Source organism: Papio anubis, chromosome 16, assembly GCF_008728515.1.
Source record: "Papio anubis isolate 15944 chromosome 16, Panubis1.0, whole genome shotgun sequence".
In the NCBI taxonomy this organism is placed as follows: domain Eukaryota; kingdom Metazoa; phylum Chordata; class Mammalia; order Primates; family Cercopithecidae; genus Papio; species Papio anubis.
In genome coordinates, this window is record NC_044991.1 from 40,698,234 (window position 1) to 40,714,518 (window position 16,285).

The 16,285-nt window shown below is 43.7% G+C and overlaps 1 protein-coding gene across 1 annotated transcript in view; it reads left to right on the forward strand.

Moving 5' to 3' along the window:
- RRBP1 (ribosome binding protein 1) overlaps positions 1-16,285 on the forward strand; it is a 68,244-nt gene that overhangs the window by 8,663 nt on the left and 43,296 nt on the right. The window contains exons 2-3 of the mRNA XM_031656022.1: positions 12,736-13,538; positions 14,779-14,896. Coding sequence (XP_031511882.1) covers positions 12,757-13,538; positions 14,779-14,896 — 900 coding nt within the window. The 5' untranslated portion in view covers positions 12,736-12,756. The remainder of the gene's footprint in view (positions 1-12,735; positions 13,539-14,778; positions 14,897-16,285) is intronic.

The following is a 16,285-nucleotide window of genomic DNA, read 5'->3' on the forward strand; positions in this document are numbered from 1 at the left end:
CGCTGGGAGGTGGCAGTAGTAACAGGGCTCCCTAACAGATTCTTTGGGCCTTAAAGATGCTCCTCCTCCAGGATCTGTGGGGCACGTTTTCCAAGGAAATATGACACACGTTTTAAACTTATATACAGAAAAATGCACTATCATGGGTCTACACAATAAGTATCCACAAACTAAACACGCCTGTTTAACCAGCAGATCAAGAAATAGATTATTCCCGACCTCCCCAACCTCCCTTTGTGGCCAGCTTCCAGCTGCTGCCCATCCCTGGGCAGGGAATACCTGCTCTCTTCTTAATACCAGTGATTGATTTTGCTGTGTTTGAACTTGATGTAAATGGACTCGAATGGCATATGCTCTTTCGTGTCTTTCACCCAACATTATGTGTGAGACTTGTCAGGTTGTTGGGGTAATTGTAGTTTGTTCGTTCTCATTGTTCACTATTCCAGCATGTGAATATATGAGTTTATTCATGTTACTGTAGGTGGCTACTTGGAGAGTTTCCGGTTTGGGGCTATTATAAATAATACTTATGTGAACAGTCATGCCACAGACTGTTGGTGAATGTCTATACACATTTCCATTGGGTCAGTACACCTAGGAGTGGAATTGCAGGACCAGAAGGAGGTAGGTGCTCGGCTTTAAAAGAAAGTGCCAGACTTTTTGTCTGAAGTGCTTGTACTAATTTATACTCCCACCAACAGTATATGAATGAGACCTTGGAATATATTATAAAGTGATTGATTCTAAAAGGGAACCAAAATGAATTTTGAGTTACCGCTGATAATAAATAAGAAATGACTCACTCAGGCTGAAGTTCTCTGCTGTCACGGAGATAGGATGTTTGGCTGACAGAATTTGTTAATCAAAGGTGGGCCTTTGCAAAGGGCTTGTGAGACGGTCAGATTTTATTGCTGATGAGCAGGTGATACTTCCTAATATAAACCTGAGTGGAAACGCAGCTCTTCTCAAAGGAGTTAATGGAAGGGAATTCAGCGAAGCTCATATCTTGAGATTGAATTCTTCATCGGAACTCTTCCCCCACAGAGTTAATTTCTTAAAAACAAAAGAACCAACAGTTGGGTACCAGACCTCATTTAGCTCTGGCCCATGCGTTTCTAATTAGAAGCTCTGCTAACCTCCAGGGTTTGGCGGTGTCGGGATACTCCTGCAGGAGCCCTTCCTCCCTAGTCCACCTAGTCATGAAGAATGGTATATCCAGGTCCAGAGTTGGCAGTAGTCTCTCTGGCACAGCCAGCCTCCTGGCACATGGCAGCCATGTGCTCCCTTTTCTTTGAAGAGCATGGTTGGCTGGGATTTGGTTTGGCTGTTGGGGGTGACAACACTGGGTTTCTGCTGATAGGATAGGCTGGGTGGCCTGAACCGGTCTTCTAATTTGCTGGATGGCCTGAACAAGAGGTAAATGACATTAGAAATACCCTCTGACAAGCCTAGAATGGAAGACACTGAGGCAGGCGGTGAAATGAGTGACCCAAGAGGATAAGGACAACCCTGAGGGCCTTTGGCGAAATGGGCAAACTCTTAAGTTCTGATAGCATCTCCAGGCACGGGGGCAGAGATTCATGCTGGCAGCGTGATAGGAAACGGGCTCCCTGAGTTGGAACCGCAAGGGGCCATGACACCTTCAGGGAGAAGGGGAGTCAGAGGTAAGCCCATTCTCACCCTACAGGCAGGGTAGGGAGGGGCACATTCTGAGACGTGGGTATCACAAGTTGTCCCTCATGCAGATCCTGTGGCCTGAGTAGTGGGAAACTCCAAGCTGATTTGAAGATTCTTTATTTGAGAGTGGACCTGCACAGCTAGTGCTCCTGGGCCAGTCCAGGGGCGAGCAGATCTTTGAAGGACTGCACCTTTATCCTGGGCTCACCAAATGCCCAGGTGTAATTATCAAACGAAAGAGAACAGTCCATAGTTAGGAACAACTAAATGCAAAGAATGAAAGCACTGAATGAGGACCAGCAGGAACAGACCTTGAAAAACGTAAGATAATGGACTTGTTGATGGAGATTTTAAAGGCCTTACTCAAACTAATAGGCAAGATTGAAAATATCTACGAAGAAGAGGAAACGATACAATGACCTAACAAATTTGAAAAAGGAACCAGGAACAACTTGTAGACATGAAAAGTTCATGTCTTTGTAGTAAAAATCTAACCGCTGGGTTTACTAGCAGATTACATAAAACTGAAGAGAGTGAATGAACTGGAAAGTAGAGAAGAAGAGATATATACAATTTATCTTAGAGAATCACGTAGATGAATAATTTGTAAGACCAATTAAGATTCAGAAAGAGTAGATTCAGAAGTGTGTCTAATTGGGGTTCCAGGAGAGGAGCGAGGACAGAGCCAGTACTTGAAGAGCTAATGACTGAGAATTTTGCGGAATGCATAAGACACCAAACCAAAACCCAAGCAGGATAAATAAAAATAAATCCACATGTAGACATTAGCGATACAGCAACTCAAGGGAAAAATTCAACAGCGAGAGTGAAAAGATCGTTTTAAGATAAAAACCCAAGATAGCTACTGACAGATCTTTGCTAAAGGAACTTCTCAAGGGTGTTCTTGGAAGGAAAGTGATGGGAAGGGGAAAAATGGAGATATAACAAGCAATGATGAGTAAAGAAAGTGGTAAATATTTGGACAATTCTAAATACATTCAAAAGAATAACGTTGGAGAGGCTGGAACAAGGATAAGATTAAATATGTGAAAACAGTAACATCTAAGTTGGAAGGGATAATAGAATTAATAGGGGGAGGGTAAAGATTTAACTTTGAATTTTGTGAGCGCTGTGTGTTACTTTTTTTTTTTTAAAGGTAATTGCTAAAGAGTAGAAACAATGGGGGAAAAAAAAAAGAGTCCTACAGTACTGATTTTGATGCCAGCCAACCTTGTTACAAAACTTGACAAGAATAGTAGGAGGAAAGAAAACCGTCAGTCAGATCTAATACCTGAAAAGAAAAACCAAATCCAGCAGTATGTATGACTAAATCGTTTTATCCTAGGAGTTCAAACCTGGTTTAACGTTTAAAAATAAGCTTATATTCACCTTCCACACCTACAGGTTATAGTAGAATAGTATGATTATCTTAATAAGTACAGATAAAGTATTTGATAAAATTCAGCACGTACTTATGTAAACTGGGAATAAGAAAGCCACCTCTTTAACCTGATAAAGGATGCCTACAAAAAGGCTTAGCAAACCTCACACTAAAGAGAGAGGCACCTAAATCTTTCCCTTCGATAGGAGAAAAACAGAATACTTGCTGTCATTCCTTCTCTTCAGCACTGTGTTGAAGGTCCTCCCCTGTGCAAAAATTCAAGAAAAATTAAGCAAATAATAGGAAATTGGGAAGAAAGGAACAAAACTGAGATTCATATGCTTATATGTGTAGTTTTTGTTTTTTTTTAATCGACAGATACGTTACTAGAATTAGGCAAGTTGCTGTGGGGGAAATAAATCACTCTCCTGGAATCAGTTACGTTTCCGTATACCAGCAACAAGCAGAAAATGAAACTTCAGAGCTACCTTTAGAGTGTGAAAACTATGAAAAACTAAGAAGTCACTCTGAAAACATGTAAGACTCCATGGGGTGTATTATTTTCCATCTGGATACTTGGGGTGTTCTATTTAGATCTGATCCTTATAATGGTATACATTAGCACATATGATCCTGATATGATATTGAGTAGACGATTGGTTCATCACTTACCATATTTCATGTGGTGAGGTTTGATTGGATACAATACAGATGAGATTGACCCCTGCTTTGGGGAGACAAATGTTTACCGCACTAAGAACTCCCTTGTGGGCTAGCACATCTTAATTGTTCATATCCATTTTGAGACATCAGTTCTTGATTCCTGCCGCCTAGGCATGCTGTCTTCCTCAATAAGGTGAAGCCTGTAGCCTTCTTGGAAGTTCGCAGAAGATTTAGGTCTGTTTAAGTACTTACTTTCCAAAGACTGTTATTTGGAGAGACACCAAAAATTGTCAATTCTTTATTTTTTTCCCCTTCAGGCATAGAAATTGAATCTGAAATGGCTGATGAATAAGCAAAGGCTTATAATAGAATACATTTCTATTTTTAGTGTTTCAGCTCTTCTTTAAAATGAGTAACATTGTTTCTTTAAAATAGGAAGTCCATTATATGTATCCTCTTAGAAATGAAATAAATTTTTTCAGACTCTGTCTTCGTTACTGCATTTTCTCTTAGTTTCTTTGGGTTAAAAAAAAAAAATCAGAGATTACACTTAAAATTTTAGATCAACTGATCTGAAACCCACTTCTCCAACACTTAGAAACATTACGTAGTTGGTAAGCACTCTTTACAATGCATAGTAGTGCATTCACAAGGTAGGGAAAGAGATGACCAGAGTTGATAAGCCAAGATTGCGGAGAGTGACTGGGGCTTGCAGTGAGCTGACCCTGGAACAGGGGTAGGGGTGCGGTATTATCAGTCGAAGTCATCTGAGTCTTTGGCTTTAACGTCCAGGGGGAATGGGATTTTGTCTGAGATTGGGAATGGGAACTGAGCCTTCTCTCACATCCCCCTGTAAGACTTGAACCCTTGAAGGGCTGTACCCTCAATGGGAGGGCAGACTAGAAGGAACACCTACCCAGTAGTAGCAAGGGGAGATGAAAGGTAAGAATTTATCTGTTTTGTCCTGGGCAAGGGAGGCATGGTCTCCTGATAATTTGTAAAAGGAGACCATGCCTCCTGTAAAAGTTAGTCCCTGGCTGGTCTTCCCTGAGGGCCTAGTTGAAGCAAAGATAAAACAACTCATTAGAGGCAGGCCCACAACTCAGCCCATTAAGGGTTGCCAGTGATAAAGCCCTACCAAAGATATAATATAAAATTACTATTAAAGGTAGAAAAGAAGACAATGAAAACAAAAAAGCCAGTCAGACTTAAAAAACAAATTGAGTAACTCAAAGGACTGATTATAGAGCAGGTAAGATTTAGCTGAAGACTGGAGTGTGGGTCTAACGAGTTCTCCAAATGGTAGCACAAAGAGATTGAGGTCTAATTAGGAGCTCTACCAGGAAGGAATAGGGACCAGACCGTTTTCCAAGAACTGAGTGGCCAAGGATTTTCCAGAATTGAAGAAAAACATAACTCCTCACACTCAGTACAGTGAACCTGAATAAGTTAAATACACACTTAAAAACACTTTACTGAGTCCTTGGAACCCCAGAAATGGGTCTTAAAAGTAATGAGAGATTAAAAAGATATTACAAGGGAATGACAAATAGACTGACAGTGTGTTTCTAAACATCCCATCAAGAAAAGGCCGGAAGACAAGTGAAATAATATCTTCAGTGTGGTGAGAGAAAACTGTCAGCATGGAATTCTGTTCTCAGTTAATCCATGAAGGTGAAGTAAATTTTCTCAGGGCTTTAAGGACTGAGAAAGTTTATGAAGGAGAGATCCTTGCTGAAAGATCTACTCAAGGATGTACTTTGGCAAGACCCTAAAAAAAGGAATGAGATGCAAGAAACAGTGATGAGCAGATGGCCAGCGTTTGGGTAAACAAGCAAGTATCAGCTGTCCAGAACCAAACAACACTGACTAGTCCATATGTGTGTGTGATGGGGGCTCATGTCGCGGGGAAGGGCAGCAGACCTAAGACCTTGTAGGTGGTTCGACCACTGGGGAGGCAGCTGGAGACATTCGTGAAATTCAGTCATGTATGGATGTTAGGAAGCTGTGTTAGCATCACAGCTTGTAGGATGAAGCGATAGCAGTACTTAGGGAGAAATTTATTGCCTTAAATATTTGCTGCCAGAAAAGAGAAAGGACTGAAAGTTAATACATGGCCATGTCAGGAAGTTAGAAAAGACAGAATAAACCAATGGAAGGAGGGAGGAAGGAATAATGAATATTAATTTTATAGATTGGATCACAAACCCAACAGCTGGTCCCAGAATCATCGATGAAATTGATGTCGTTAAATTGTATAGAAATTGTTAAAAGTCAGCACTCTAGCCACCCTTCCCCCTTTTAAAGAAAAGATCTCAGAACACTAATCCTGACAGTTTTATGGGCAAGTTCTTCCAGATCTACAAAGAATAGATAACCCTAACTTTACACAAACTATCCCAAAGAATAAGGGAAAAGGAATGATTTTTAGCTCATTCTGTGAGACTCAAGTGACTCTAATACCAAGATCAGAGAACAGTCTGAGAATGACCTCTGATTGTTCTCATTTTAAAATACACATAGAAATCTCACATAAAAATGTGAACAAACCAAATCTAGTGATATATTAGAATCTCCTTCAAGAAAACATTTATACCATAGAAACTTTATGAACTGGCATTAGACTGTGCATTACTCTGATTCCACATATTTCGGATTAAAGGAGAAAATGTCAACTGGTAAAGACAAAGCAATTGGTAAAATCCAGTACTCAATTATATTAAAAAGATAACTAGGAGTATAAGACATGCTACTTAACCTGAGGAAAGATTTCTGCTGGAAACCTACAGTTGGTACAACACTGGTAGTAAAACATTAGAAGCAGTGACTTGGGAATGCCACAAGGCAGCTTATCGCACAGACTCTGCTCAGTACTGCACCAGAGTTCTCAGCCAGCTCTGTTAAGCCAAGAAAAAGAAATGAGATCATATGGTTTGGAAAGCAAGAAACAATACTGTCTTTTTTTCCACAGCTTCTTATTAAAAAAAAATCAGAAAGAATCTACAAAATCCTAGATTTTGCAAGAGCGTAGATGATAGCTGGGTAATTGATACATATGCAGAAATGAATTACTTTGCTGGTTGTCTATAGCTGGGAAATAGAATAAGTAATTTACAAAAGATATTCTAACCATCAACAAAACAACATGTAAGACTTTTATGGAGAAAATCATTAAAATCTTAATAGAAGTATGGAAGAAAACTTTTTTTTTTTTTTAAGAGACAGGGTCTTGCTATGATGCTCAGGCTGGTGTTCAACTCCAAGGCTCAAGTGATCTCCTGCCTCCGCCCCAAGTAGCTCAGACTACAGACGTGAACCACTGCCTGGCTTCGAAGAAAACATTTAAATCAATGTAGTGCTCTAGCATACCATATTCATTGACAGACAGCTTCTATAGTTAGAAATAGCAGTCTTTCCTACATTCATGTATAAACTCAGTGTGATTCAAATACAAATTCCAGTAGAGGTTTTGTAGGGGATGCTTAAGCTGAAAGTGTGGTATTGATGTAGGGCATAAATATAACAGTGGAACAAAATGTAGAATCTAGAAACAGATCCACTGAATGGCACAGAGACGGCCATCTGAGTCTGTGGGGGAAGGAAAAGACCAGTCAGGAAATGGTGCTGGGTAATTAAACTGATGGGGAAAGTTTTATCACTGTTTCCTGTCACATACCAAAGCAAATTCCTGGTGATTGAAAACCTGACTTTGAAATGCAGTACCAAAGTCTTTTGAAGAAAATAACATACAAACAGTGAAATGACTTCTGTCGCAATGGTTGTCTCCAGGAAGCGACCCTGAGTGGCTGGCATCAGGGCTATAAAGGAGATTTTTCACTCTGTATGGTAGACATGTCACACTACAGTTTTGTGTGATAGCATACATTTTTAAAACCTAAAAGCATAGAAGTATGGATAATAATTTGTGGTTCAGCTATGTAATATAGGAGTGAAAATAAATAAACCGCACCTTGGCCAATATGGTGAAACCCCGTCTCTACTAAAAACTACAAAAATTAGCTGGGCGTGGTGGCGCAGGCCTGTAATCCCAGCTACTCGAGAGGCTGAGGCACAAGAATGGCTTGAACCTGAGAGGCAGAAGTTGCAGTGAGCTAGGATCGTGCCACTGAGCTCCAGCCTGGGCAACAGAGAGAGACTTTGTCTCAAAAAAAAAAAAAAAAAAAAAAAAAAAGAATAAACCAAAGCTATGTGTATTTATATGAACAAATCTCACAAAGTTTATTCAAAAAATGTTACCAAATAGCACCTAGAACAATGTCACTTACACAGCAATTACCAACACACAAAGCAACGGCTGTATTTTGTTTGTAGAGATACATGTAATAGAAGCATAAGCAGGTGGAAGTGGTAAGTGACCCATTCAGAGTGTTGTCCCCCTCTAGAAGGGAGATGGCATATATATACTTATACACATGTGTGTCCCCCCCCCCACATATATACACACACACATACATACATATATATAAATATCTGAAGTGCATATGGCAAAATTAGGGTTTGGTGAACCTGGGTGGTAGGCTAATGGATGTTCATATTTTTCTTCTTAGTCTTTTGTATGAGTCATTTCATAATATTTTAAAAATTAGGAGCTGTTGATTCTGATGTAGCCACGTCTACTAGGGTCTCTTTTATTGTCATTCTGTTTTAGTTTTGTACCTTCCTACCAGGTCACCTTATGCTACGCCCAGGAAATGGATCTGGGGGTTTGTTTTCTTTGACCACCCCTACCCCACGGCTTCTCCAAGCTTCCACACAGGGTCCCCCGTGGAGCTGCTGCTTAGGAATGAGACAGAGCCCTGGGAGCTGTTGAGGGTCCTTTCACAAAACCTACCAAAATCCCAGCTGCCAAATTGGACCCAACTGACTTGGCCGGGCCATGTGAATTAGCAAATAGCTTCTGTGTCTAAAGAGTTTGGGGCTTCCTCTTACTTTTGTTCCCCGAATCTTAAGAACAGAAGAAGAGCCGTTCTCTCGAGACCTTAGAGGTGGGCCAGAGAGTTCAGTGCGTTGAACTCTGGGCAGCCTCCTACATCCTTCCCTCTTGGGGCCTTCATCTTTTTGTCTTACAGTCTGAGTGTGTTGGCAATATCGTAGTCCCCCTTTATCTATGGTTTCACTCTGTGGTTTCAGTTACCAGCAGAAAGCTGTGGTCTGAAAATATTGAATGGAAAATTTCAGAAAGAAATTCTTCCTGAGTTTTAAGTTGCATGCCATTCTGAGTAGCGTCTTGCCCAGGGTGTGAACCGTCCCGTGTGCAGTGGATTCACGCCGTCTATGTTACCTGCCTGTGCGTCACTTGGTGGCCCTCTGGGCTCCCAGATCCACTGTCTGGTATCACAGTGCGTTTGTTTGAGTCACCCTTATTTTACTTAATCATTACCCCAAAGTACAGGAGTGGTGATGCTAGCATATGGTTATAATTGTTCTATTTTATTATTGTTAATGTCGTACTGTGGCTAATTTCTAAATTAAATTTTATCATAGGTATGTAGGTATAAGAAAAAAAAATAGTGTATATAGGGTTCAGTATTACTGCAGTTTCAGACCCACTGGGGCTGTTGGGATGTTTCCCAGAAGATAAGGGAGGACCACTTCAGCGAGTAAAAGTACATATTTGACAGAAGTTTCTGAAATTGACAGAATATAGATCCCTGTGGTCAGACCCTACAAGATATGGGTGGGCACACATCTGCCCTAACTCTTTGGTGCAATGGAGGAAGCCCTAGAAAAGGTTTCTGTTGGGGGCCTCTTATCATGGTGTGGATTTCAGGAGCAGAGCTCCCGGAATGCTGATTGTGAGAACCGAATTTGAGAGGCATCCCTGGCTTCATCATTTCTGTGAATCAGGGATCTCCCAGCGTGATGTTTATGCCCCACCAAAGCTGACTCTGCAAAGCAGCAGAAAGGCTGTTTTTCATTTCGATTTCTTTGCTGTCCGTGGTGGTATTGCCTTAGCCTTAAATGTTTCAGTGTATTACTACTTAAGACTAGGGCTTTTCATTTTCTTGTGAAAGATTTCTTTTAAAAAATTCTAACTTGGAAATTAGTGGTGGGGATGTAATTTCTTTTTCTGCAAAAGTTGGGAAGACACATTTGTGCTGCTATAAAACATATATTTGTGTGCGTTGTAAAGGAAAAATATTCTCCCAAGTTTGCTTTTCTCGATTCTGGGTCCCAACAGAGAATATATTTTTGTATTCTGTGTTTGCCTATGTTGAGTGAGATTAAAAGTTCATTTTCCAGCCTTGGCTTTTCTGCCAGAGTTTAGAAGTTGGAAACCACAAGGCTGCACAGAGCCTCACAGTCCTCGGCTGTGAACAGGCCCCGCTTTGTGCATGGACGTTCACTGCATCACGGTCTGCAACCAGTGCCAGCCGCGACTCCGTGGAGACCACCTCTCAAGCACATGGTTGTTGGGAAACCATTTGGGGTTTACAGAGCCTCGGTGAGGGTGACCCAGGCCCCGAATGTTCGTTTCTCTAGAGAAGGGGAGTGTTTTAGAGGATTTTTTATTTTTTTTAATAGAGATGAGGTCTCCTGTGTTGCCTGGGTTGGCCTTGAACTCCAGAGCTCAGGCGATCCTCCTGCCTCAGCTTCCCAAAGTGCTGAGATCACAGGCTTGTACCACCACGCCTGGCCTTAGGATTTTTGAATGTAGTGATTATAATGTGATGTCCATGTTGGCAGAGTTCTGAGAAATCTTGTAAGTACTCAGAGGAGTTTTGGTTGGTGGGTACCTGCCAAAAAGTGAGGGTTGACTGTACCATATTCCAGACCTGCTTGTCCCCATCCTCCTACCCACTGAATCCATGAACAGCTGAGCAGGGTGTGATTTCCTTTTTAACACCCCGCTTGAGAGTGTGTTCTCGGAAGGCCAGTTCCTGGTACTTTCCCTCGATGATCAAACGTGAGAGTGCCCTGGCTGTGGATCACACTGCTACTGCCCACAGCCAGAGGTCAGAACCCATTTGGAAACATAAATGCCGCCTGACCCAGGATTGAAAGGCCTCCATGAGCTCCCCTAAGACTTTGTTTGTAGAGGTTAAGACTGGAATGAAAAGTGTGACTCGGTCCCGCTCAGTGCAGAGTGACAGTGTGCGAGAAGTGTGTTGCCACGCGGCTGATAGAGTTGTCCCCAGGGAGAGCATATGCTGGGAAGTTTTCTTGTCATGAGTGTTTTAAACCCTCTTCCTGCAAAAGTCTTAGAAAGGCCAAAGTAATGTGTTCCTTCTGTGATAAGAGTGAGAGTAAATTTTTTTTTTTTTTTTAAGACGGAGTCTTCGCTCTGTCACCCAGGCTGGAGTGCAGTGGTGCGATCTCGGCTCTCTGCAAACTCTGCCTCCCAGGTTCACACCGTTCTCCTGCCTCAGCCTCTCGAGTAGCTGGGACTACAGGCCCCCGCCACCTCGCCCGGCTAATGTTTTGTATTTTTAGTAGAGTCGGGGTTTCACTGTGTTAGCCAGGATGGTCTCAATCTCCTGACCTCGTGATCTGCCAGCCTCGGCCTCCGAAAGTGCTGGGATTACAGGCGTGAGCCACCGCGCCCGGCCGAGAGTGATTTGTCTTAGAACACGATGCCAAGACGTTGAAAACAGTCTCCCTTCTCAGTCCCTTCTTTAAAATGCCCTCATATCAAAATTTGCATTTGATTCCTACTCTATTTCCCTTTTCTGTATCCACTCAAGAGGAGTGGGGATCTCAGTTTCTTAGGAGAAGAATCTCAGTATCTGAGCCACTAAGCAGCCTGGACCCAGCCTCCCACAGCATCTAGAGGTTTTGCAGGGCAATGTTGGGGGAGGCCTGTCCACTTCCCCTCCTCTCCTCTTCCACCTCTTTCTACTTCCCCTTACCCACCCCTTCTTACCCTTGTGTTCTCTTTGCTCATTCCATTGATCTTTGTTAGAGGGACTGGGGACTCAGTTGAATGTATCCAAATACATACACCTCCTGGAGTTCCTCAGTGAAGTGGAACTTAGCCTGGGCTGTGGCAGGAAGGTGTATGAACCTGGTTGCCTCTGAGCCATTGGACTTTGGTCCATAGGCAGTGAGAACCGTGTTGTTCGTCCTCATGGTTTGGGGAGTGTTGTCTGACAGAGCGCCTGGTGACACTGTCTCCTCACCCTCTGTGCACCTTCTGGATGTGAAATTCCAAACCTGGCATCTTCTGGGCCTCCCAAAACTGATTCTTCCTGTTTCCCAACATGCAAATTATAGGCTCCATAACTCCTCAGGAGCTGTTGCTGGCAAAAGGCTATTTTCCCTCACTGAATTCTTGAACACGTTTCAGGATTGTAATGCAGAAGTTTTTATCTCTGATCCTGGGTAGCGGCATTTATTGGCACTGGGGAAGAGGGAAGCAACCGAGTGGAGATGGCACACTGTGGGCCTGCTGGCTAAAATGCATGTGGCGGAAAGCCTGCAGATGTGTTTGGTTTGGTTCACATGTTTTTTAAATCAGTCAATTTCACATTGAGAGAAAAAAATATTCAAAAGATAGCTGGCCTAACATGAAAAATCAAAACATCTCCCAACTCAGCAATCACATTTCTAGGGCAGTCGGCCATGACGGAGTGTCACTGCCTAATTTTAGGTGGGGGCGGGTGTTTTTGCTCCGGTCTCCACCACTGCCCATGGTCTCACACCTGGCCTGCATTTGTGCTCCTGTGCATCTTTGACTTTGTGGTGGGGAACATCTTGCATGGGGGACCTGGCTGCAGAGGCTCCTGGGCGTGTGTGCTGCAGAGGTAGACCTGTACTCTGCTCTGACTCTACTGCTGCTTTGTGTGGGGACTGCTCCTGCCGTGGGTATGAATCGCTCACTCCTAAAGAGGAGGAGGAGAGAATGTGGGACATCAGAGAGTGCCTGGGTTTGTTTCTTCTCTGAATTTATTAGTCTGAAGAAAGAATTAGTGAAACCTGAAGTTTGGTGGGGATGGAAACTGTTGAATGCCTCGATTTCTACAAATAGTAACCTCCATGTGTGTATTTGACAGGTGAAAGGAAAGCAAGCCAGGATGGATATTTACGACACTCAAACCTTGGGAGTTGTGGTCTTTGGAGGATTCATGGTTGTTTCTGCCATTGGCATCTTCCTGGTGTCGACTTTCTCCATGAAGGAAACGTCGTATGAAGAAGCCCTAGCCAACCAGCGCAAGGAGATGGCGAAAACTCACCACCAGAAAGTAGAGAAGAAAAAGAAGGAGAAAACAGTGGAGAAGAAAGGAAAGACCAAGAAAAAGGAAGAGAAGCCTAATGGGAAGATACCTGATCACGATCCGGCGCCCAATGTGACTGTCCTCCTCCGAGAACCAGTGCGGGCTCCTGCTGTGGCTGTGGCTCCAACCCCAGTCCAGCCCCCAATTATCATTGCTCCTGTCGCCACAGTTCCAGCCACGCCCCAGGAGAAGTTGGCCTCCTCTCCCAAGGACAAAAAGAAGAAGGAGAAAAAAGTGGCAAAAGTGGAACCAGCTGTCAGCTCTGTAGTGAATTCCATCCAGGTTCTCACTTCGAAGGCTGCCATCTTAGAAACTGCTCCCAAGGAGGTGCCAATGGTGGTGGTGCCCCCAGTGGGTGCCAAGGGCAACGCACCAGCCACTGGCACTACTCAGGGCAAAAAGGCGGAGGGGGCTCAGAACCAAAGCAAAAAGACAGAAGGAGCCCCAAATCAGGGCAGAAAGGCAGAGGGAACCCCAAACCAGGGCAAAAAGACAGAGGGAACTGAAATAAGGAAAGAAGGCAGAAAGGAACCATCCGAAAGACAGAAGGAACTCAAACAAAACAAAAGATGGAGAATAGAGTCAGGATAAAAGATGCGTCAGCAAACAGAGGAAAAAGGAGGACCAGCCAGAACAAAACTGAAGGGTCCTCAGAACAGGCAAGAAAAGGTAAAGAGACTGAACAGAACAAAGGTGAGAGATAGAACAGAACAAAGAGCGGGAGCTGAACCAGAACAAAACCGAGGGCGAATCAAACAAGGAGGGCTGAGGTCAGGCAAGGAGGGCAGATCAGGCAAAACAGAGAACCAGTCAGGAGCGAAAATGAACCGAGGTCAGAACAAAGGCTAAAGGGAGCCGTTTTCAGGCAGAAAACAGAGGGGACCAGAACAGAACAAGAAGACGAGGATAGAACCAGAACAAGAGGCTAAGGGGAATCAGGAACTCAGGACAAAAGAACAGAGGAATGAGAACAGAGACAAAATAGAGGGGCTCAGAGAACTCAGATCACGCCAGGGAATGAGTCAGGCAAAGAAAACCGAGAGACTAAGATCAGAACAGGAACCGAGACCAGAACAGGGCAAGAGGCAGGGCCGATTTCGAGACAAGAAAGACGAGGAGACCAGAACTCAGAACAAAAGAGGCCGAGGGGCTCAGAGACAGAACAGAAAGGCTGGCTCAGAACTCAAGACAAAAGCAGGAGACCGGGAATCTCAGAGACAAGAAGACCGAGGGTGCTCGGGCTCAGGATAAGGAGAAGAACCGGACCAGATGCAAAGACAAGGGGACTCAGAACACAAGGCAGGAGGGTCCCAAGCAGGCAAAAGGAGGCAGGGAGCTCAACCAGAACAAAGAGCAGGTCGGGTTAGCAATCAGAACACAAAGGGTGAAGGGTGTTGCAAACCAGGGGAAAAACAGAAAAAGATCCCTGATCAGGCAAGGCGAAGGGTCCCTAACCAGAACCAAAAAGGCAACCTTGGCCACCCAATCAAGGAGTAAAAGATAAGTCAGCCACAATCCAGAACAGAAATATCCTAGATATTTGAAACTGAAACCTGCCAAACAGGCTCCTGCCAGAAGAATCGGTTCAAAGTTGACTGATGACGTTTAGCACTGAACTGTTTTAATGACGTGGTTGTATAGATAAAACCATTTAATGCATGTCAAGGGCTGCATAACAACATTCAAAAGTGATTGGACACTTTCAATAGTGGATGTTATTGGTACGCTCCATGCTGGGTTTAAACAGACGAATGTGAGCTTTCATAGGATCGGTGGCTCATTCTAGTCGTTTAACTGGTTCGTTTGTCGCGGATGGAACAGGAAGTGCTACAGGAACATGGGCAGGCCTTCATGGTTTGTAGAGCTGGGCATTCGACGTTTCGGCATCAGAACAGTGAATGACATGCAGTTAGGATGGGACGAGGTGATGAAGGAGGTGGTGAGCAAGTGATTAGTATATGCGTATTATTGCTTGTAGGCACGGGAGGGTGAGGTAAGGGCATTCCATTCGCAGTGGGAAAGAGTTCACGGCGTGACAGTCTTCTTAACTGTCGGCTGTGTGCTGTCAGCCTGTTCGTGTTGCGCCTGCACCTGATGCTTTTGTACGAAGCCTACAACTCGTGTATCTGTGTGCTTGTTGAGTGAATAACCCGGTAGGGAAGGTATTTTTAAAGACGGTGCATGCTGCCTTCTACCTTCCCCTTCCCCTACCCCACCTAGTCATTTAGTAAGCATTGAACGTGGCCATGAGGCACTGAGATTTTACCTTCAGATATGTGATCATGTGAACTGTTCCTTTATCTTTCGTGTATATATTCGCGAAGTGGAATTACGAGGAGTTCCTATTTCCATATTTCATTCCATTCCATTCCTCTCCCTCCCCCCTCCCTCCCTCCCCCCCCTCCCCTCCCCTCCCCTCCACCTCCCCTCCCTCCCTCTCCTCTCTCCTTTCTTTCATTTTAAATAGCCACTGATTTAGATAATTACATTGTGTTGACAAAAGGTATCTTAGAAGGTGTGAAATGTTTGGACCAGTGTCGGATTGCACAGGCCCTGTGTCTTTAGCTGGGCTTCCCTATCTTGCCTCTGTCAGGCTATTACCTTCCTGGGGTTTCCTCCTTCTCCTGCTGTTTTTGTTGGGCCATTTGCTAGGACAGCAGCCCCCTGCTCCGTGTGAGAGGCCCTGTCCCCTGTGAGTGGCTGTAGGCTCCTGTGGGAAGCCAGGGACCAGCTGCCCAGCCCAGATCAGGTGGCCTCGAAAGCCCTTTGAAAACCCAGACACTCTGGCCTCAGCCCTACTTCCAGAGGCTGGCAGGCGACATACTGCCCTTTCTTTAACATGATGTTCCACTTGATTCAAAGCTGGCGATGTTGCTGAGAATCGGCTTTTACTTGGTTCTTCTACATCAGGGATGTCCACAACTTCCTGCATCCCATGGTCATTGTTACTTCGTGTGGCTTTAGACATTTGAAACAAGATATGAAATAGAAGTGTGATGATAATATTGGAAAGGAGGACAAAATTGTTCTAATTTGCAGGTAATAAAGAACCTTGTTAGGGATGAGATCTACGTGTAACCTCTGTGAACCTAACACAATAGCTTGATGAGGTGATAAAGTTGCAACCAAGAAAATAAACCCCATGTTCTAGGAGAAGAAGATTAAATATTATCGATGAAAGGATAGTAATTTCCAAGTTAATTTAGTGGTCTACCATTATTCCAGCCCAACCTTCTTGATAAGATCTTCCCCCTAACTTGACGGATTATTCGAAAAGTCCCATCTGAGGGAAAAATAGGTAAGAATAATTGAACAGATTTTTTTAAAG